At 37.8% G+C, this 22,715-nt stretch overlaps 1 protein-coding gene and 1 pseudogene across 1 annotated transcript; one reads left to right on the top strand and one right to left on the bottom strand.

Annotated features, from left to right (window-relative positions):
- The first annotated feature begins 284 nt into the window (after positions 1-284).
- Positions 285-4,955, top strand: LOC103421148 (NADP-dependent malic enzyme). The gene is made up of 19 exons (XM_029106938.2): positions 285-766; positions 1,218-1,338; positions 1,440-1,514; positions 1,643-1,794; positions 1,881-1,986; positions 2,140-2,205; positions 2,315-2,410; positions 2,537-2,608; positions 2,729-2,812; positions 2,895-2,993; positions 3,079-3,126; positions 3,221-3,274; positions 3,395-3,493; positions 3,573-3,662; positions 3,760-3,837; positions 3,961-4,035; positions 4,130-4,220; positions 4,308-4,436; positions 4,517-4,955. The coding sequence occupies exons 1-19, from the start codon at positions 609-611 to the stop codon at positions 4,603-4,605; spliced, it is 1,782 nt and encodes a 593-aa protein (XP_028962771.2). The 5' UTR covers positions 285-608; the 3' UTR covers positions 4,606-4,955.
- A 105-nt stretch (positions 4,956-5,060) lies between these two features.
- On the bottom strand, positions 5,061-9,687 carry LOC103421150 (uncharacterized; annotated as a pseudogene).
- Between the last annotated feature and the right edge of the window lie 13,028 nt (positions 9,688-22,715).

The following is a 22,715-nucleotide window of genomic DNA, read 5'->3' as shown; positions in this document are numbered from 1 at the left end:
AATCATTACATCATTGTCTAAAGAGCATTGAGCAATGAATGAATTTTAGGCGTTGTTTCAAGTTATACTCTTTGTCGTGTTATATATTTTTTTTATCAGAAAAAGGATTGATTAGGAAGAAATCAATTCATTTTTCTCTGCCAAAGAAGTCTGTGGAGAAGGAGACATAATGTTCTGGGATGCACACCCCTTAAAAAATTATCAAAAATATGTTGTATTTTTTAATTTTTTAATTTGTTTTCATGTTTTAGTTGAATAATGTAGCACACGTGGGTAGTTCTGTTCTCTTTGACAATGAAACCTACCTTGTTTTTAAAACCCTCTGTAATCCCAAAAAGGAAGGAAAGTAAAACCCAAAGGAATTAACTTCCCATGCTGAACATTTCAGCAGGGAAGTCTTGTTCAAACCGAAATCCCACCTTTTATTCCCCTATAAAACGTGGGAGGTTTCTTGTTTTGCAAAACACAAAAAAGTTTGCAGCTTTTGCCTGTTTTCGTTTCTGGGTTGTTTTTGTTTTCTGGGTTTCATTGGAGGACTGCATTGTGATTTGCAGAGGAGAATAGTGGTGGGTTTTGGATTTGGAGATCGAAAAAAGGTCGGAGCTTTGATGGGGAGCGTAGTGGAGGAGATAAGCAACGGTGGTGGCCACTCAGCGGTGGATGTTGAAAGTAAGGCTGGCTTTGGTGGAGGTATTGTGGACGTGTACGGTGAGGATTGTGCCACCGAGGATCAGGTTCTCACACCATGGACTGCCTCTGTTGCCAGGTAACACACACAGAGCTTCTTTTTCCGTGTTACGAATTTTTGTCTGCAACTGAGTTTATAACTCTTATTATTATCCTTTTATGCAAGTTTTAAATTTATTTTAGTTTTCTTTAAATTTTCCTATTTTTCCCTTGAAATTTGTGTTTTTTGATGCTCATTTTAGTGAGAAAATTATCCACATTCTCAATTTTTCATGTTTGGTTATTCAAGATATTTTAATATTACGTTATTCTAGTTTCGTTTGATAACTATTTCATTTTTAGTTTTTAGGGTCGGAAATCATGTTTTTCAAGTGTATATTTACGGTTTTACTAAGCCTTAGGCTTCTTTTCTCTTCTACCACACCTGCTGAAAACCATGTTTCTTGTTAATGAATAATCTCGCAGAAAGTTAAATATGCAGAATTTGGTTTGTTTTTTAAAGCATCTTCTGCAATGTAAACGTGTTGCAGTGGTTACACATTGGTGCGTGATCCACACTACAACAAAGGTCTTGCCTTCACCGAGAAGGAGAGGGATGCACATTACTTGCGCGGCCTTCTGCCTCCAACCGTCCTAACCCAGGAGCTTCAGGTTGCAAATACCTCAAAGTTCATTTTCGTCCTTCCGTTTCATTTTCAGCGATTCATTTTGTTGTTCAAATTTCGGCTAAACTTTGTGCCATAATGACCCAGGAGAAGAAGTTGATGCAGAATCTTCGCCAATATGAAGTTCCGTTGCATAGGTACATTGCCATGATGGATCTTCAGGTAATTGTCTGCTTGAACAGGCTCTATATCAGTGCTTGAGATCATTGTGAATCACAGTTGTTATCAAACAGGGTCGTCGTCACTAATTTTTGCTTCTTTTCTGGTGGCGTTCTTGTTTTATTGTGCAGGAGAGAAATGAAGGGCTGTTTTATAAGCTTTTGATTGACAATGTTGAGGAACTGCTTCCTGTTGTGTACACGCCAACAGTTGGTGAGGCTTGCCAAAAATATGGGAGCATTTTCAGGCATCCTCAGGGTCTTTACATCAGTTTGAAAGAGAAGTACGGCTATCTGATAACGTTTTTACTAAATCTCACATGTTTAGTTGAATATCTATCAAACATATATTGATTGGCGAACTTTTCAGGGGAAAGATCCTTGAAGTACTAAAGAACTGGCCGGACAGGGGTATTCAAGTTATTGTCGTGACTGATGGGGAGCGTATTTTGGGGCTTGGTGATCTTGGCTGCCAGGTATTTGTTGCAGATTCTACTCAGTTGTTATGTACATATACAGTATTGAACTGTTTCGTTTAAATCCATTACATATTTCATTTGGAATTGTTGCCTTTGTCTTTGGTTGAATCATTGTCACCTTAATTAACATGAATGTTCCGAAATTTTCAGGGCATGGGGATTCCTGTTGGAAAGCTCTCTTTGTATACTGCACTCGGAGGAGTTCCTCCTTCAGCGGTAAGCATTTCCCCAACTGTTGCCCCCTTTCTTTGAGTTCAACAACAAGAGCAACAGAAAATTTTGCCTGTACATTCAGAAATTTTACAATCTGTGTTTTTGTTTACAGTGCTTGCCTATAACCATCGATGTTGGAACAAACAACGAGAAGTTGCTGAATGATGAGTTTTACATTGGGATTAAGCAAAGGAGAGCAACTGGACAGGTTCAATATTTTTTCACATTGGTCTTGTGTTTTACTTTATAAGTCACCGTCGTTTTAAGAAGTTTTAACTATGTGAAATATATGGTTTCTGTAAAATTGAGGTGGTCTTTTACCTTTGTGATTTAGGAATATGCGGAGCTTCTCGAAGAATTCATGACTGCAGTTAAGCAGAATTATGGGGAGAAAGTCCTAGTTCAGGTAGAAGTCTTTCCTATCCTTCATGTAATTATGTTTATGAAACTCTTCTGTCCACGTGGTTTCATCATCCTCTGAATAACCAGATTATCGTTTGCTATTTCTTTCTTGTTCCTTCTTTAGTTCGAAGATTTTGCAAACCACAATGCATTTGAACTGCTGGCTAAATACAGCAAGACTCACCTTGTCTTCAATGATGACATTCAGGTAACATATTATACTTTCGTTTCAGCAAGACTCATCTTGCTTCCCGGGATGTTCACAACTATTTTCTTTCAAATTGGTTCAGGGAACGGCATCTGTGGTCTTAGCAGGGCTCATAGCTTCCTTGAAATTACTTGGTGGAACATTAGCTGACCATACTTTCTTATTTCTGGGTGCTGGAGAGGTGAGGCTTGAAAACTATTCAGTCTGTATATTCATAAATGCACTGGTTTTTGGATGTTTTTGACTTTTCTTCTTGGCTACTGAAGGCTGGAACCGGAATAGCAGAGCTTATAGCTCTTGAGATATCAAAAAAGGTATAAACTTGCTTACCTCAAACCGCCTGTTCTCCCCGTAAATGCTTTCTTCAGCTAAGCATTTGTGATTAACGATGTGTTTTCATCTTGGCAGACCGGCGCTCCATTGGAAAAAGCTCGCAAGAAGATTTGGCTTGTGGATTCTAAGGTACTTAAAATCTGATCAAATTCTTCCTTTCGACATATGCATTTGATCAGTTTATCTTCCTCTTTTCCAGTTTCTTTTACTTTGTTTTTCGATATAATAGAGGCATTACATTCTTTACAGGGACTGATTGTTAAATCTCGCCTAGGATCACTTCAACACTTTAAGCAGCCCTGGGCTCATGATCATGAACCAATAAAGGAACTTGTAGATGCCGTGAAGGTGTGAAATTATACTTGAACATAACAATGTCTTTCAACAATATCTCCTCCTGTTATCTTACACATCCGTTTTTCATCAGGCAATCAAGCCAACAGTGCTGATAGGAACATCTGGTGTGGGAAAACAGTTCACGAAGGAGGTCGTTGAGACCATGGCGTCCTTGAATGAGGTTCGCTCTCTCTCTCTCTCTCTCTCTCACACACACACACACACACATATACAATGATCAACATAAGTGACATTGATCTGGTGTTTGGCCACTGCAGAAACCACTTATCCTTGCTCTTTCCAACCCAACATCGCAAGCTGAGTGTACTGCTGAAGAAGCTTACGCATGGACAAAGGTAATCAATCTGCTCTTTCTTTCTTCCTCTTCCTCTTTTCTCTAATTTTCGTTGGGGTTATAACGCTGCTAGATAAACTAGCAGAACTCTATTTAACAATCACATCGTTTTTCTCATACGAAGGGTCGAGCAATCTTTGGCAGTGGAAGTCCATTTGATCCTGTCAAATACGAGAACAAACTCCTAGTGCCTGGCCAGGTTTGTACCTTCCAACTCAAGCAACTCTTGTTATGAATACCTCTCTTCATTTGAAGACACTAGGATCTTACTTTCGCCTAACCACATTATTCAGGCCAACAACGCGTACATATTCCCCGGTTTTGGCTTGGGATTGATCATGGCTGGTGCCATTCGTGTACACGATGACATGCTTTTGGCAGCCTGTAAGTACACAAACGATAACCTTCAAATGAACACCGATTCTCTTTGTTATCTGCGAAAATCCTCTAAATCATTTGATTTCGTGACAGCTGAAGCTCTGGCTACGCAAGTTTCCGAGGAACACTACGCCAAAGGAATGATCTACCCGCCATTTACCAACATCAGAAAGATATCAGCCAACATTGCAGCTAAGGTCGCTGCTAAGGTCTATGAACTCGGTAAGTTTCTTTCTGCGTTCGTAACAAGTACTGTACTGTAACACATCTTACTAAAGTTCGTGTTTTCGATTTGGTTTCAGGTCTGGCTTCTAATCTTCCTCGACCAAAAGATCTCGTGAAGTATGCAGAGAGCTGCATGTACAGCCCGCGCTACAGAAGTTACCGTTGAATTCCGCCTGTTTCGTGGTCTGCAACTTCTACGATCCACCATGTTTTTTTACCACTAGTAATTTGAATTCATTTGGTTGTTTTGTTGGTAGGAGGGCACTTTTGTTCCTAGCTTTATTTCCACTAGAACTTGCCAAGTTTTGGTTATTTTTTCTTCCAATTTAGGAAGATTATATTTATTTTTCTGCCATAAAATGGAGCCAAAATCGATTGTAAACGCCTCTTACCATTTGATGACTTGACATAGGACTTGTTCGGAAGTGATTTTGAGATTGTCAGAATCACTTCTAAGGAGAAGCATCACTGTTGTTTCCAATTCTAGATGCAACATGTTTTCGATAGAGAAACTAACGCCAGACTCAGCTCAGAATGATTAAAATACTAATCCAACATATAATACTTGCAATTTGATGAAGTTTAACAAAAAATCGACAAAGTTTCTTAACCCGGAAAGAATTCTGAAAAAATATAAGAACTACACTTCCGATATATGAATTGTAGAATATTGGCGAGTACAAGGTACATCGTTTATGTAGATTCAGAGGAACGTTATTAATTTGCAGATAGGAACATGTAGCTATACAAATCAAAATCGTTACATGGAAACAGTAAATTCAGGCAAGCAATTACATGTTTGAGATACATTAGACTTACTAGTGCAGGTCATTAGACTTACTAGTGCAGGTCATCAGAAACTTGGGAACTCCGAATTCCCCAAAAAAATTTCGGCTTCAAGTTCTTTTTTGTGGCTGTAAATAGCCAACCCATTTGGGTTTCGCAGCCGGCACAGTTTGTTACTGTCCACGCATACCTGCAAAAGTGAGCAAACTGGCAACTTAACAACTTCGTAGTACTAAAATTCTAATCACATTTAAATCAGAGATAATGATCAAGCTTTATGAAACCTTCCTTGAAGTAACTTACTATACAAGTATACAGTGACAGATTTCCAGAGATTTAAAAGATGTGAATATTGCAGCTAGATACCGATTTTATTCATACCTGATAAGTTCCAGTCATTCCATAAAATTTATGATCATGATCTACGTTTGTTTTTATTTGTTTTAGTATTACGAACTTCCAACAGTTTTGTGAGTTAACTTCGAATCCTTATGATTTTCATTTCACACAGACTATAAAAAAAAATTATTACTCTGTGCTTTGAAAACCCATCAAAAGGGAAAAAGACCAAGTTAAGGACAATCAGTGTGCTAAAAGGTTTACGAAAATGCATAAATATTAGCGTTCTTTAAGATAGTAAATTGGTCAGAGAATCAGAAGAATATTAAGGTACAGGTCCATACCCAGGAAACCAGCTGTATTCACTCACTGCTGGCCCTATAAGTGCCAAGCCATTTGCTTTGTAGAGAGTCATTATCTCATGAATGCAACCACTTGGGTTCACGTAAGCACCAAAAGGACCTTCACTTGACATCACCAGCATATTACTCCGCCTTGCAATGAAAGTCTGCATTGTGTACCCAAAAACATGAGTGTACACACAGACACACACACAAAAGTCAATAAACATATAATGGGCAAAGGGTATATACTTTTGAATGCATGCACACAGGCACACATGCAGTGTTCTGACGCAAGTACATTACCTGACATGTTTTACACCGGATAAGATCAAAACTGTGAAGCAACTCAATTTCTCTACGCAGCCTATATGAAATGCCATCAATCTCCAAAAGCTCCTGCCTAGTAGCTTCCGAGACAGGAATTTTACTAGCAATAAAAAATGACAAAACATCAGGCTTCTTCACAAGACGATCCATGCTTGGTGCCCCAACTATCTGTTTCCACATCTCTGCAATACAAGAAACTCACAAACTCTGTAAAGCTGAATCCTTAAACTCCATTTTTCATTTGATTAAAAGGATGTTGCAAAATGCTAAACATTTTTAGCACGTATACCATGATTAAAAATTTGTTGCATATTCTATGAATCAAATAACGTCACAATTATATTGATTCTAAAAGCTTCCTCAAAGGATCAAAAGCAAGATCATTTCCCCTGCTGCAAATTCAGATTATAGTGGACACTAAGCAACAAAAACAATGGCAAGATAATGAACACATAAATAGTAAGCACCAACAATGTTTAGCTATAACATTTAAAAAATATCATTACATAACTGTTTACAGTGCATAATGACTGCCATTATCACCAGACAATTCACTATAGATCATTAAATTCACTATAGATCATTACAAAAAGTTAAGACACCCGAAATAAGAAATGCACACACAAACATGACATCACACAGCATATCTACCAATTCCCGATAAAACTAAATATCGAAATGTCAAGCATTAATTATATTCTGCAATTTTCCTTTGTAATTCTTCCAAATTCAGACAATATTCTAAGGTTGTTTTACATCCATTATACAATTAATCTGGAAACTGTAATGAAATGTTTTCAGTTAACATTAACATATAAAACTTACTATCTAAGTGCCTGACCCTTTTTCATTTCTAGTCCTATAAAGTTGTAATATCTTCTAATACATTAAGGATCACAACTTTTCGAACATCAATTGTGAGCCCAAAGTAAAGTCAAATACCTGCTGCTCTTTGAGCAAGACAATAGGAGTCATACATGCGGTATACCCAATGGGGCCAAAATGCTCTTGGAACTCTACGAAACTGATTTAAGTCCATATTTCTCCAACATTTATTTGGCTCTTCCTGTTTGCTGGATTGCATGTCTGACCTGGAACTACTTGCCAAATCAACATTACTAATCTCAAGGCACGAATGCAATGAAGCCGAAGAATCAGAGTCTTTTGATTGCAATTGTAACTGTGACTTCTCATCATCACTACTTGAAGTTGTTGATTCGTCCATTGTATCAGATCCAGAATAGGAACCAATTGCAGATTGGTGGATTTCTCTCTCAGTGAATGACAGTGTACTCTCAAAGCTTTCATCTGACTTTGCCTCTGAATCATTGTCCACATCCATAGATCCAACTGACTTTGCACGAGAATCATTTGAAGGCAATTTAAGTGAGAATTTGTGGCCTCTTGGATTACTAAATGGTGCCAAATCTCCGAATGCATCCCTTGGGACCCTCGATGGTATATCTTCCTGGATGATTTGAACTTCCCCACATGGCTGAAAAATGAAAATTTCACACCAAATAAGACATTACATAAATGAATATGACCAAATAAAAATGAAATGGATAACAAACAATCAATCTCTTTCAAACATAAAATTTTTCTAACCGCTCCTTCCGCATCAATCCAACGGTGTCTTAGACGAAATCTCTATTGGCCACGAGTTACCACATTCAGTGAGCCATCCTCTAATCGTCTATATTGCCGAATCTATAAAAGGAGAAATATAAAAAGTTGAATAATCCAGCAGTTATAAAAGAAATAGCGTAGGTTGAATAACAGTTTCTACTTATGAGCAGTAGAATAAACTAAATATACCTCTGCAGTTGTCCCAACATTTGCAAACCTTATTCTTCCATTATCTCTGAATACATGAATCTGAACAAAATTTCAGGGTTAAGAACAATGAAACAGTACGTAACAATCCAGGGGCAAAACAAGTCAAAAGTTGTCACAAGGAGTTCACCTACCACACCAATGGTACAAGGAGCATCAATTTGGTTTAGTGCTCTCTCAATAGAAAGTACAAAACTGGGTTGAATGACTCTTAAGGGAAGGGTTGCTTCTGGGAACAGGACAACTCCTGCATATAGAATGTAGAAGAAACCAAGTTCTCTTTAAGTAACAAAAAAAAAAAGTATTTTATACAAACATACAAGAATATGAGTAAAATGATGACAAAAACAAGACCAACAGCAGACTTCACTTTGATTCTCTTCTATTTCTAGTCCATTCAACTTGCTCATTAGGGCAAAAACGTTTAGGACTAGCAGTTACTTGCTTCTATTGATTTTTTAAGCTAATTTTATTAAGCAACTAAAAACTTAAGATACAATGATGTTACGGGAGGTGGCTCTTGTAGCATCTCTCCCGAAGAACTTTATTGACAGAGAGCATTCACATGACAGTCTTTCTTTTTTACAATAAGCTAGTGATCTAACTGTCTCTCAGTCTCAACCAGCAATTTATTCCATGATACATTCAATTATTTTCTTGAACAACTTTTCTTTACTACCAAAATGGCTATACGACTGTGCACCGCATGGCTTACACCTATGGCTAATGCAGTTACGCTAAAATGCCAAACATAATTCAACAGCTACCAAAACGAGTAACTGAAGTTTGAAATTACTTAACAATCAAACGTAAAATGATAGAACCTTCGAGATAAAAAATAGGGAGCTTCAAGACGGCACCCCCATCCAGAAAAGCCACCCTATGATGAGTGTCTTCAACCTCTGTTTCAATCAAAATTAACCAAACATCAACACTTTGAACGGAAAATTGTGGACAAATCAGTATAAAAACACAGGCAAAAGACCAAATACCTACCACCGAGATACGTATGCAACGAAGCCAAAAAGGTATCGAAAGCATAGTCATCAGACGGGCCGCGACCACCACTGTCAAAATTTCCATAACAAATTCAACAAATTAGTGACATAATCAAATAAAAACACAAAATTTCATCTCAATTTTACTGTTATTATAGAAAAAAGGAATAACAAATGATATGATCAAATAACAACACTGATAAAAACAAATAAAAACATAAAATATCAAACTTGAGTTAGCTACTCGTCACAGAAGAATTCGAAGCCCTAGTTTCCAAATTAATCAAATGAAATGAAATTCTGAAGAGTTAGCAAGGAGGAGAGGGGAAATGATGATTACGTGGCGTCGCGGTCGTCGCCGGAGGAGTCGTCTTCGTCGACCTCTTCGACCTGCAGTTCTTCGAGATCGAGTTGTCGGATCTCCTCCATCTGCCGCCTCTCTCGCGCCAGAATTCGATCGTCGTCCATTTCTATCGCACTGTGGGAATTGGATTTGGTACGTTAGGGTTTTTCCTCTGGAAGATTTGAGAAGTTTGAAGTGTTTTTAAGAGGTTACCCGCCACTTCAGGTGCGAATTTGTCTTTTTCTCCCGCTCCCTCTTCTGATTCCCCAGTTAAGCTGCTTCACTGACTTTTCACGCCGTCGATGCCGATGTTTCACCTAATATTTTAGGAGAGATTTTTTTAGTATGATCGGAACACGAATTGATACATCATGTGTTATTATATAAATGATGAGATATGTATGTTAAAAAGTTAATAACTTAAAAAATAAAATTTCAAAACACTTATATAAAAATATGTAATGTACCATTCATGTTCTTATTATAATGAAAAATTTCTCGTATTTTAAGGGCTAAATTGTTTTTGTTATTATTCCTAAATCTCGATTTTGTTTATGTAAGATTATAAATATTTTTTGATTTTCTTTAATTTACTTAATTTTTTAATAGTTATTTTTTTCATAAAAAAACACTAAATTAATATAAAAAAATCACGACTATACCTCTATGAGCTCGTTTTAATGTACTTTTAAAATAACTTAAAGTATTTTTGTTGTAAATATTTTTGTTACCAATCTTTAGTAAAAATCCAAGTAGATTTTGGAAAAGCACTATAAGTGTTTTATGCAAGAAGCACATAGCTAGTGCTTCTTAAAAAAAAACACTTAGGGTGCGTTTGTTGTATCGAACTGTTTCAGACTGGACTAGCTTTAGGGACTAAGCTAGACTGGTTTAGACTAGACTAAGCTGGACTAACTTAGTGAAGCGTTTGGTGCAGTGTCGGACTAAAAATCAAAATAATAACAAACTTTAATATTACATTATTTAATACATATCTATTAATATTTAAATACATACTTATTAATATTTTATTATTATGCAACATTATTCATTTTCTTAAGAACTCTCCCTCTCCCTAGAAACTTCTCTGCTATTCTCCCTCTTTGACCCCGTCATATGTTCTTCGTTTCTCCATCTTTTTTCTACAAAATTTTAGATCCTTCAAAACTATTTTCCGCAAAATTTTTCTGCAAAATTTCACATTCCCTAGAAACAAGCTGATGGGTTATTTCTCCCTCTGATCAAGTTGTTCCTGCTTGGCTTTGTTCCTTCAATCGTCACTATTGAAATGTTGAGATGTTTCTCTTATTCAATCATTTGCTTTGATTTGCAACATATATGAGCTTTAGGAAAGCCTATATCTGCCCTTGATTTGATTTGCTTTGTCAATTTCTGTTTTCATTTTTTCGTGTTTGTAAATTCTTTGAAAGGTTGAGATGTTTGGTCTACAGTTGGAGCATGTGGTTGAGACCGTTGTCCTGATTTTGCAGTGCGAGATCGTCGTCTTGCATCTGCAGTGCGAGACCGTTGTTACTGTTGATGTGCGAAGGATGAGATCCATGGGTTTGAAAGCAGAAAGGGCGAGATCGACGAAGCACGCAGAGGATTAGAGGAGTGAACGAAGCTGGTCTTAGTAGTCCAGCTGTTTTTGGAGGGTCTCGCTAAGACCCTTTAGCAAAGGCGTTAGTGAACACGAGTCCCTCCTAGTCCCACTAATGCTAATCCCTGATACTAACAAACACAGAATTAGACTAGATGTTAGTCTAGTCCAATCCAGTGAGAGCCAAGGAGGGCAAACAAACACGCCCTTAAAGTGCTTTGGAACTTAAAATTAATTTCACTAAAAGCATTTTCAATTATTTAAAGACACTTCCAAACGAGTCATATTACTGTTATAATTAACCACAACATAACTATAACTAGTCTTCATGCATGCACTCACACGTGTGCAGAAGGCATTTTTTGAACCATGGCGTGCTACGCTTGTCTTACATGTTTTAAATGTATTTATATGCATTGATTGCTTAAATAATTTTTTTTATGACAAAAAAAAGTCAAATATTTGAAGTAAATGAATAATATTCGAACATGCTAGAAGAAACCATTCATAAACCAATAAAAACAGCTGAATTTATATAATAAAATCGGTCTTTCAATTTTCATCTACATTCTATTGAATTTACATTAAGAATAGAGAAAATAATATTTGATAAACAACTAATTGAATTACATTATTGCTAGCTCATTGTGAGGCTAAGCCCACCCCTCCCACTTAGTATAGAAAACATCGTTCGTTCAAAAAAATAAAAAATGATTATTTGACAACTAATTAAATCACATTATTATGCGCGTGCCGAATGCCTTTATTTTTTATTTTTTATAATTGGCACTACGTGCCTTTTAAGTGTTTAAAATAGAGAAAATAATACAACTGATTGAATTACATTATTGTGTGCGTGTGAAAGGCCTTTTTTTATTACCGGCGGTACGCGACTCTTAAGATGTTTTGAACGTGTTTAAAAATAAAGAAAATAATATTTAATAAACAACTAATTGAATCACATTATTGCTAACCCAATGTGAAGCTAAGCCCACCTCTCCTCCTTAGTGTAGATAATATCGTTTGTTCGAAAAGAAAAAAAAATAATCATTTGACAACTGATCGAATTACATTATTATGCACGTGCAAAATACATTTTTTATAACTAGCATTACGCGTGCTCTTAAGATGTTTTGAACGTGTTTAAAAATAGAGAAAATAATGTTTAATAAACAACTGATTAAATCATATTATTGCTAGCATATTGTAAGGCAAAGCCCACCCCTTCCTCTTAGTGTAGATAATATTGTTTGTTCGAAGAAAAAAAAACAATCATTTGACAACTAATTTAATCACATTATTATGCGCGTGTGAAAAACCTTTTTTTTATAACCGACACTACTCACCTCTTAAGATGTTTTGATCGTGTTTAAAAATAGAGAAAATAATATTTAATAAACAACTGATTGAATCAAATTATTGCAAGTCTTTGTGAGGTACTAATTAAAAAAATGATTGTACCAAAAATAAACTATAAAAAAAGAATGAATTATTAAAAAAACACTGTTTATATGATGAAAATACTCCTGTATTATTTGGTGCATTATTTTGGATTGCTTTTGAACTTTTTTGTTTGAGGGGCATTTTTGTCCACTTATTTTTTGGTGAAGCTTGTGACCCAAAAAAATACTATTCACAACAGTTTTGGCTTTATATATAGAGATGAGCTAATGCATATTTTGTAAAAGTTCAATTCATAGTAGACATGACGAAAACTAGCAAATTCAAAGTTTTGAAAAAGAGAGTGAAAATCTTGCACAGTTGATTTTAGGCTCCAAAGAAAATTGTGTTTTCCTCAAAATCAAATCAATAAGAATTCTAGTATTTCCTTCCTAAAAAAAAATCCTTGAAACCTTTGCATTAAGAGCTTTTTTTTTTTTTTCAATTTAAGGAGGGCTAGCTAATGACTTTATCACGTCAACCCACCCCTTTAGGGGTTGGGAAGGCTCACAGAGGCATTTAAACTCTTCATGGCCACCTTTATGTAGTTCACTAGTACTAGAAATTAAGCTCTGCACATGCCATGTGGAATACAAGTTTGTAATTCGTCCCAACTACTGACCTACCCATGGTTGTTTGCATTAAGAGAGAGTTAGTTAGATTGAAAGTGCTACAACAACAACAACAAAGTCTTATCCTACTAGGTGGGCTCGGAGATTGAAAGTGTTAGATGAACTGTTTATCTGTGGCCACGGGTAGGGTGAAAGTCTCCATAGCCTCTTGGGGTACAGAAGGGGTGGATAACCGTGACCTGACACCAGTTGTTCATTCAAACAATAAGAAACAAAGCAAGGATTATAACTAAATCCAAAGTTTCATTCAAAATTGAAAGTGTAACGACCCGTTCCCAATTTTACGGTTTTTATAATTTTAATAAGTGAATTTACGAAAGTGTCCTTCGAGGCAAAGTGTTGACTTTCGTTGACTGCGGTGTCATGTCACGTAAGATCCGTTTTCTTGGCGTATACTTGTAGTACTCGTCGTTACGAATGCATGGGTGCAAACATATCGTAATTTGGAGTTATAACGAATGAGTTATTAACGAACGAAGTTGAGGACAAAATTGTCATTTAAGCATAAATATGGAAGGCTCCAGATTTTGGTGGAGAAATTAGTTGATGCCACGTGTGTGGCCAAGATTGAAAGAATTCAGATACAGACGGAGGATAAAAGAAATAAAGGAAAGAAATGAGGGCGAGTGTTGGCTAATTAGAAGAGAGGAGAGGAATGAGCTGCTCAATCAGAAATGAGACAATGGAGGGAAATGAGAGAGGTGAGGAAACACCCAATCAAAAACTTCTTCCTTTGACTTGTTTCTTTCACCCCGATCCAGTTCGGCCGGCGTCCATTTCCAAAGCCTTTGTGGTGTTTTCCGAGCAAATTAAAGCTCTCACCACTGCCAAATCATTTCCCCGCCACTTTTCCTTCAATTTCCAACCAAACCCGACGAGATTTAGGCCTCGATTGTGCGATGGAACATCGATGAGTCCGAGGGTGTATAGGCGTTGATCCTCCAATTGTGAAACGTTTTCATTCAATTACCACCACCAAAACACTCCCCTAAAGGTCAGGAACAATGGCCAATCATTGGTTGGAGCGTCGGAGTCGATTTGAGGACGAATCAAGAAACACCCAACTTAAGGTTTCCGACTGGTTCGACGGAAATTAGGGTTTTTCCCTGCCAAATTGGCCTTAGTCACATGTATGAAAGTTGTTCCTCGTATCAAGATCTTCATTCTTGTAAAATTTAGGAATTTTTGGAGTTGTTTGATTTTCTGGTGAGTTGGGGCGACAGGCTGCCATGTGCGGTGGCGTGTGGGGGAAAAACCCGAGATTCCTCCTTAGGTTTCTCACATGCCGAATCTGATTCCGCCATCCGTATTCCCAAATTCCAACGTTTTTGTAGAGTTTTATTAAACGGCGTTTAATTGTGTTTAGGTGCATCGGTGGAAGTGATCACATTCTCGATAGTTCGAGCAGCTTCCGGGCAATGGAAAACTTGTGAGAGGACCCTTTCTTAACTTATAATTTTTGTAAAATATTAGCCTAGCATGCATTTCATATTTCATGCATTTAATATGTTTTATATTATGTTTCCGGGATTTCTATAATTATGGTTTATGTAGAATCCATGATTTAATTAAGTTGCTTTACAAAATATTATGATTTATTGAAATTACATTTTTACGAGCGGATATGAATGATTGGAATTGCATATATGAAACTCATTGGATTTACGAATATGTTTTTATATACGATTTATGAAATGAGATTTTGAACCCTTGAGATTTGGTGATTTGGCTTGAGATTTTGAGATATGTTTTCAGTACTTACCTAGTGGGTAATCATATGGCACATCCGTACACCACGGGTATAGATGTCTATGGCCATAGGACACAGATGATGGAGGAGTGAGTTATGATATATATTATACCCCCAGCTTCACTGCCGAAAGTGATGTCGGACAGCTTCACTAGCCACGTCTAGTGTCGGTGTGGATGTTATGCTATTTGATTCAGCTTCACTTATGGGTGATGCACAAGTATTCAGCTTCACCTTGGGGTGATGGACAGGTACTGCCTTCGGGCAACTATGATACCTTTAGTTGAGTACTTCACTGATGAGATTTATGGATTTGCCTTCGGGCGACGTTTTCAACATTTTTGAACATGGTTTTACACGTACATGTTTTACGAAAGTTTTGCGCGGCATGCTAGGGTTTTTATAAAACCTATATGTAGTATTATTTATGTTTTCAAAATAGGGGGTTACTATGTTCATAAAGAAAACGGTTTTTCTATTATTAATATTATTATTATAAACTTTGGTCCACTCACCTTTTCTATTTTTGCGTCCCCTCATGAGTTAGGATCGAGGCACATGATCCCGGCTTCAGAACTCTACAGCATAGGTACCCTCGAGTCTCCTCAGTATAGGTATCATTCCCTTGTTCGTATCTTTTCCTAGTAGTTCTTTCATATTATTCTTAGTTAGTTGTATACTCTGAACACGTTCCTGCTTTGGTATAATTGTTCTAATTGCTTATATTTTAGTTATATGCATGTTTAAAATGGTTTCGTCACCTTTAGGTGTCGACTAGCACGTACCTAACCTGATATTTGGGGATACTGGGGTTGGGGCATGTCAGAAAGGATTTAGAGTTTTAAGATTAAAACAATTTAAAAAATCCACATAGTACAAAATGTTACCCTTTTGTCCCTTAGAGGAAGGTGTCTATGATAAGTCCTTGCATTATGGCCTTCATGTTTGCATATGGTACATTTCAAAGTGCCTTGCCTTTTTCTTCCTAGCTTCAGTGGCTGAGGAGAACCTTGAGGATTATTGGTTGGGTTTGTGGGAGTTTGTTCGACCTCTTTTTCCCTCTCAGCAGCTTCATTGTTTCTCATCAGCCTCGGTCTTCCAGGTTGCCTTGTATATGTTGGAGGCAATATTGGAGGGTTTTCATTTTCCTTTCACAAAGACATCCCATTCATCGACATTACTAAATGAGAATACACCTCCAAATACCGTGTCTTTAAATAATAAGCATCCACATAATCCTCAAGTTGTTGTCTCTTAAAATTTATGGCAGTTATTGCATGGTTGCATGAGATTCCTGTCAAGCCATACTTTCTACACGAACATGTCTTCTCCACCAAGTCAACCACATATTGTTCCTCCCTTCAGCTTCAACTTGAAATTTAGCCCCTCCTGACCATTGTGCAATGCACTTACCACTTTAAATTTTGGCTTCCCCTAACTTCTTCTTTATTTTATGACAGATATCTCCAACTTTCTTCGCCATTATGTCCCTCTTCATTTGAATTCTCTTAATCAACAATGTGTGAATATGGAGTAGCATCGTAATTATAGGTTTTTGTTTTGGCACAAGTATGGCAGCATTGAAACTTTTACACAGATTGTTAAGCAACATGTCACACTTTGGATATGAATCAAAATGAGACTTGCTCCACTGATTTGCAGGCTTCTTCAGCAGCTATTTGTAGGCATTTTTATCCAACCTTTTCATATCCTCCATTGTTTTTTTGAAGTGGGAAACTGTTGTTGTTCTGGCTATTGCCCATAAAACATCTTTCAAAGTCTTCCACTTGAACAAATTTATGAAGTTGGTGTACAAATGTCTCACACAAAATCTGTGGTGGGAATTAGGAGTACTTTTTGAAAGGCTGGAACTAATCCTTTTTGCTTATCACTGATAAATGTTCACTTATGTTGATTGACAATGCCAACATCTTCGGCCAACAACTGTAGGAACCAAATCCAAGCTTTCTTATTCTCCATTTTTGCCACTGTATATGCAATAACCCATGTTTCATCATTTAGGTCAATGCTAACAACACAAAGTAGCTGACCTCCATCTACACCCTTAAATGGCACATATCTAAGGCCATGTTTGGCACACCGTATAGGACACCGGATAGTACTAATAATACGGTGTACGGTGTTTGGTGACGTTTGGATTAAATAGGCACCGGATTAAATAATCCGGGCCCACGTTTTTTATCCGGCGCTTACCCGACTGCTTATACCGTCCAAATCCACGGTATAATTTAGTCGGCCTCGCTCTCCTTCCTCTCCGCTCGAACTCGACCCCCTCTCTCTCGCCTTCTCGAACTCAACCCCCTCTCTCGCCTTCTCTCTCGCCTTCTCGAACTCGACCAACTCTGCCATTTTCAGCTTTGCCGTATCGAAGTGGCAGATTTTGGCGCCCAGCACGAGGTGGTCATACTTGGAGACGATGATGTTGGAGCTCTTGATGTGGTTATGGACGAATGTAGAGTCGAGGCCGGAGCAGTGGTGGATGTAATCGAGGCCGTGGGTGAGGTCGGTAGCGATCTGCATCCGGGAGAACCACGACGACAGGACGGTGTAGCTCGGGTTCTTCGGGTTACCGGACTTGCGCTGGAAGACGACGGCGTCTTCGGAGCGGATGGAGTAGCGCCAGGAAGAGGAGGAGAGGCGGTGGTGGGGTAAGAAGTTGGAAGTCGCGGAGCGGATCTCAGAGAGGTCGTGGATTTTGGGGTTTTGAGGGAGGGAGGATTTAAAGGATTTGAGGGAGGCGACGGAGGAGAAGGTGGAGGATTTGAAGAAGTTGTAGCTAGAGTTGTCGATGGTGGTGCTGAAAATGCCGGAGCCGACGAAGAAGAATAATGGAGAGATTGAGGGATTTGGGGGTTGCGGCGGAGAGATCTGGGAAAAGAGATGATTTTTGTTTTTTTGTTTTTAATTTTATTTTAAGTTTGATTATCCTATCCGATATAATACCAAACACAGTATAAATAATACGGTCAATAGTCTGATACTGCACCAAACACCCGACTAATTTAGTCAGTACTATTCGGTGACTATTTATCCTATCCGACAGAAATAGTCAGTACAGTCCGACCTGCCAAACGAGGCCTAAGTCTATCAATGGTCTGCACCCTGCCTTAAACGCCTATTTACAGGCCCCCAAGTACATATATATTCTCTGGAACCTTTGGCCATTCTACTTCAACTTCACAGTGCTTCCATGGTTAGTATTCCTTACTTCCTCAACAAAATCCCATAACTTTATGTATTGCTCTGCATGTTTGCCCTCAATGATCTTCATAGCTCTATCCAAGGCCTTGTAAGCCTTCATCTTTGTACAACCATGATTTCACTCTAATTCTACAGTTGCTAAAAAGGAATTCACAGGCCATGTGGGATTGAGTTTTATCTTGTCTATATACAAATTAGTGAGCAAATGAGACTTCAAATTTTTGTTTACCCAAGTCCTCCCATAAGTGTGGTGATCAAATATGGTCTTGATTTGTATGTTGTTTGATCCATGCATCTTTCCAGCACAACATTTCCAAGGGCAACCTTTTGCACACTTTGCTATCACTTTCAACTTCTCATTCCTAGAAAAATGGATTTCCCCATATCCATTCACTAAGGAGTACATGATGACAGCTCGTTTGAATTGCACATGATCTCTAAAAACAAGGCCTAGTGTAAGGGTGTGATTCTTCATGTTTGTTTTCTCATTGAACTCTGGAAAGTGCTCATGTTTTTTGCCTCGTTCATCATCTTCAGAGTGTACATTTTCCAGGGCATTAGAGTTATAATCTGGATCATCAACCATATTTTGATCCACAAACCCCATATCATCAACATCATCTTCAGCTCTTTCCCGGCTTTGCTCTCATTCCCTTGCACTTCTTGGCTCAGAATCCATCTTATCCATTTGCTCTCATTCCTTTGCACTTCTGTGCTCAGATTCCCTATTTTCTTCCTCAATTTCTTGCTCTTCTTCTCTTACAATACCATCAAACTTTGCAAACTTTAGGTTATCAGCATCATTCCCATATTGACTCTCTTCAAACTCACTCTCATCTTCTTCAACAGTTTCTTCATTTTCTTCTTTAACCTCAAAACTGATTCGTACATAAAGAAGATGTCACCATCTTTCTCTTTTTCATCATTCCCACAATCAGCTTCATTATCTCCTACCTCAATGACACAAGTGTCCACTAGTTGAGATGTGTATGCTGTTTCATCCATGTCAATACCATTAACCTTTTCACAAACAGATTTCCCCTTGATACCCTTTGGTTGGTGCTCAATGACACAAACTGATTGGTGCACAGACTCCTTTGGACTTCTTGGCTCACAAACATATTTCCCCTTCTTCTCCTCTGGTCCTTCAATAGCTAGCAAGCCCCTGCATCTTCTTGGTTTAAGTGGTGTTGGCCCAACTTCCCCTTTGATTCACTTAACTCCTCAATTACCACTTTACTTTTACTTTTACTTGGACCGCATGTTTCCATAGACTAAAAAAAATTTTACTCTTGGGTTAAGGCTTCTTCTGTGGTCAATTCTTCATTGTACATCTCAATAGCTCTAACCTTGGGAATGAAATGTCACATCGTCTAAACATCGGCATCACTTTGGATGGGCTTCAAACCAATGCAAATCTCGATGTTAGGAATCTTGTAGTAGTAGTTCATGAACCGCTCACTGCATCCAAGTGCCTCCACCATATCATCTATCACTAGCAAAGACATGAGATCTTTGTCACAGTTATCTATATATGTCACTTTTCCCCCAGCATAGAAGTCATAACAAATCTCCCACCATGATGCAATTCAATAGAGAACAGCTTTGGATAAACTGAAATTCACAAAAATAATCCCTAATTAAAAACCTTACCATAACCAAAGCAAGTGCATTCTAACCTAATCAGTTGCATTTTTATCTAATCAAAAGCCTACAAAAAGCAACAAACCAACAAAGCAACAAAGTAACAAAGCAACAAAAGCAACAAAGCAATTGCATGGTAACCATTTCTCGACAGGAATAAACAAAGCAACAACCACCTTTTCTCGACAAGAATAAACAAATCAGCAAACCCATTATCCAACGCCTCAATAAAAATTTCGAATTAAGCAAGCACGCAACCACATTTTCTCGACAAGAATAAACAAATCAAGATAGAGATTTTTTCAAATCTGGGTAACCATTTCGATTTCACAAAGCACAAAACCACCATTTTCCCGATAAGAATAAACAAATCAACAAAGCATAAAAAATCAGTAGGCATTTGGAATCAACAAAACCTACAAAAAGAACCATGTCCACCCATGTCAAATCAGTAAGCATTTGTACTTACAATAGGTTGGCGTCATTTCATCGGGATCCTCACGCATGTTCCACCCCATATAGAATCCTTCAAGTTTACTGCGAACCCTATGCAACCCAAATGAAATTGCCCCCTTCCAACACCAACAAAGTGACGGAAGAGAGCCGACAAGATGATTTGGGGTTTTCGCTGAGTTCCTAATCTAATTAATTGAGATTTTTTAGCCACTGGTATGAACTATAGGGTTAGGGTTCTTGTGCTTTATGGAATTGGGAATTCGAGCGAGAATGAGTGGGTTTTTGGGGGAAAGTGATTTCAAATGGCACACTCTACTAGTTACTTTTAGTTTTAGCTTTTTATTTATTTTTATTTTTATAATTTTTACATTTTTAATTTGATTATCCACGTGTCATCCACCAATAAGTCCAGTGGCATGGAAAACCCAGTTGGATGCCATTTGGTGGGAGAAATTTTGGGGTCGTGCCACGTGGATGCCATTTGGGTGAGGGGTGGACCCCACATAAATCCACGCCAGCATTTAACTGAGAAATTCACGAACAAACTGACGGAGATCTAACATTGCAATCAATGTGAAAGATGAGGTATGACATTGTCATTTTTTAAACATGAGGTATGAGATTGTGGTTCAACCAAAAGTTAAGTGATGATCACAATTTCCTCTTGTTTATTGAAATATTTGTGATGATTTGATAATTTTAAGTTTACTTGCTAAGTGATGATCACATTTCTCGAATGTGTGCTCCTCGTAGACCTGATGAAGCTGGTTCTGGTGCTTTATGTTTCTCTAGTTTTAATAGTAAATTTGATTTTTGGAAGCTCGTATATTTCTTTAGAAGCTTAGGGTTTATCATCATTCTTATCAACACACAAGAGATAGCGATAGAAAGAGAGTATAAATCCTTCCGATGATTGGAAAAAACATGAATTAATATTCTCATCCCATTCATCCATCCGCCCACCCTTGGCCTTGTTTTCTTTACAAAAGAGGAGGAGCTGTGACCGCACTATCGATAGTAACGACCAACAAAGACAGCGAGAGGTCAATGGCGACGGCACTCGCTAAAAACTTCATTTTTTTTCCTCCCACCTCTCTCTGTCTTTCTTACTATGTGGCAAGAGAATAAAGGGTGCGTCTCCTCTTTGCACAGCTTTCTCCCCTTTTAACATTTTCGTGAGAATCGCAGTGGAGAAAGACGCGACAAGGCCCACCGTGATACGCTGCAAATTGGAAAAGGTTGATTCTCATCTCATTCATCACTACTGTATGCATTCTTGGTTACATTGTACCATGTTCATCTACTTGATCCCTATTTGTATATACCTCCAGAATACCAAGTGCCTTGTAAAATAAGCTAGAGTTTCTTCCTTTGGGCTAAGAGAAAGTTGTGACATCCTCTCATATGATCTGCTACAATTTGTGTTTTGGCACCCCTTTATGTGATCTTTGCTTAGTCCCTAGAAGTTTGTTTCCAGTCACTTCATGCAGACTTTTAACTATGGAATGACGAAAAACTAGCACTCCAATATTAGTGGTATTTCTCCTCATTTGTAAGTGGAAGGTCTCAAATTTGACTCAGTTCGATACCTAATTATTACAACAGATCCCATTGTGTGACTTGAACCCAGATTCTCAACCATCGTTGTATAAAGAAAAAATATGGAATGAAGAGCGAATAGATTTGCATTGAACGACCCTCATGGACATCCATCACAATTGCTCATGTTCCATTGGGTGAGTTTGGTCCTTTAACACGTTATATGATTCACTTGCATTCACAGATGAAAATCGCCTCCTTGCACGTTGGCGACTGTCCTTAGCAGCACTAAAAGAAAGAGAGAGAGAGAGAGAGAGAGAGAGAGAGAGAGAGAGATGGAATAAGCACTTGTGGAACTTGGTGAGTAAGTATATGTGCCAAGGCAACTAGTACCAAGTAAAAAAGAACATCTTAAAATCTTAAATTGTCCCACATCTGGAAAAGTGGGGAGGTATTTTTGTGCATTTGTGAGACGTTCATTTGGCTTCGCAATCACAATCTCGTCGTCCTTAAGAGGAAAGAAAGATTCTAGGATTTGTTCCAAAGTTGCATGTAATGTCTAGTGTGTGGGATACAACAAAGCAGATAGCTCATGCGCGCGGGTGTGTTCTCACTAAGTCTAATGGGCAATGCCTTTGTGACATGCTTTCTCAACGGGACCAAAAATGTGTGGATTGTGGAACAAGGTTTTATTTCTCATTAATTTTCCAAACACCAAGATAATTTACACTAATTTTACAGTAAATTACGAAGAGAGAGATTTAAATTTAGATGCAAAGAGAGCATACTACTTTAACCAACTTGGTTAAATCAATGTCTCCCACAAATCTATTAGATACATAACAAATGCTTATACTATGTCTACACTAATTGGATTTGAGAGGTGGTCGATCGGTATCGGATTCCTATTGAGGAGGAATTGGATTGAAGGGGAATTGGATTGAGGAGGAATTGAAATGAGGTGGAATCAGAATCAGATTCCTATTGAAGTTGTTTACTAAAACTTTCTGGAATCGGAAT

This window comes from Malus domestica, chromosome 08, assembly GCF_042453785.1.
Source record: "Malus domestica chromosome 08, GDT2T_hap1".
Lineage (NCBI taxonomy): Eukaryota > Viridiplantae > Streptophyta > Magnoliopsida > Rosales > Rosaceae > Malus > Malus domestica.
The sequence above is the reverse complement of the archived record's forward strand: the minus strand, read 5'-3'. Positions and strand labels throughout refer to the sequence as shown.

Excerpts from the sequence above, each read along its gene's own strand:
- LOC103421148 (XM_029106938.2), top strand. The coding sequence starts at position 609 with ATGGGGAGCGTAGTGGAGGAGATAAGCAACGGTGGTGGCCACTCAGCG. Across the intron at positions 1,987-2,139 it reads TTGGTGATCTTGGCTGCCAG|GGCATGGGGATTCCTGTTGG; the intron begins GTATTTGTTGCA and ends CGAAATTTTCAG. Across the intron at positions 2,813-2,894 it reads TCTTCAATGATGACATTCAG|GGAACGGCATCTGTGGTCTT; the intron begins GTAACATATTAT and ends AAATTGGTTCAG.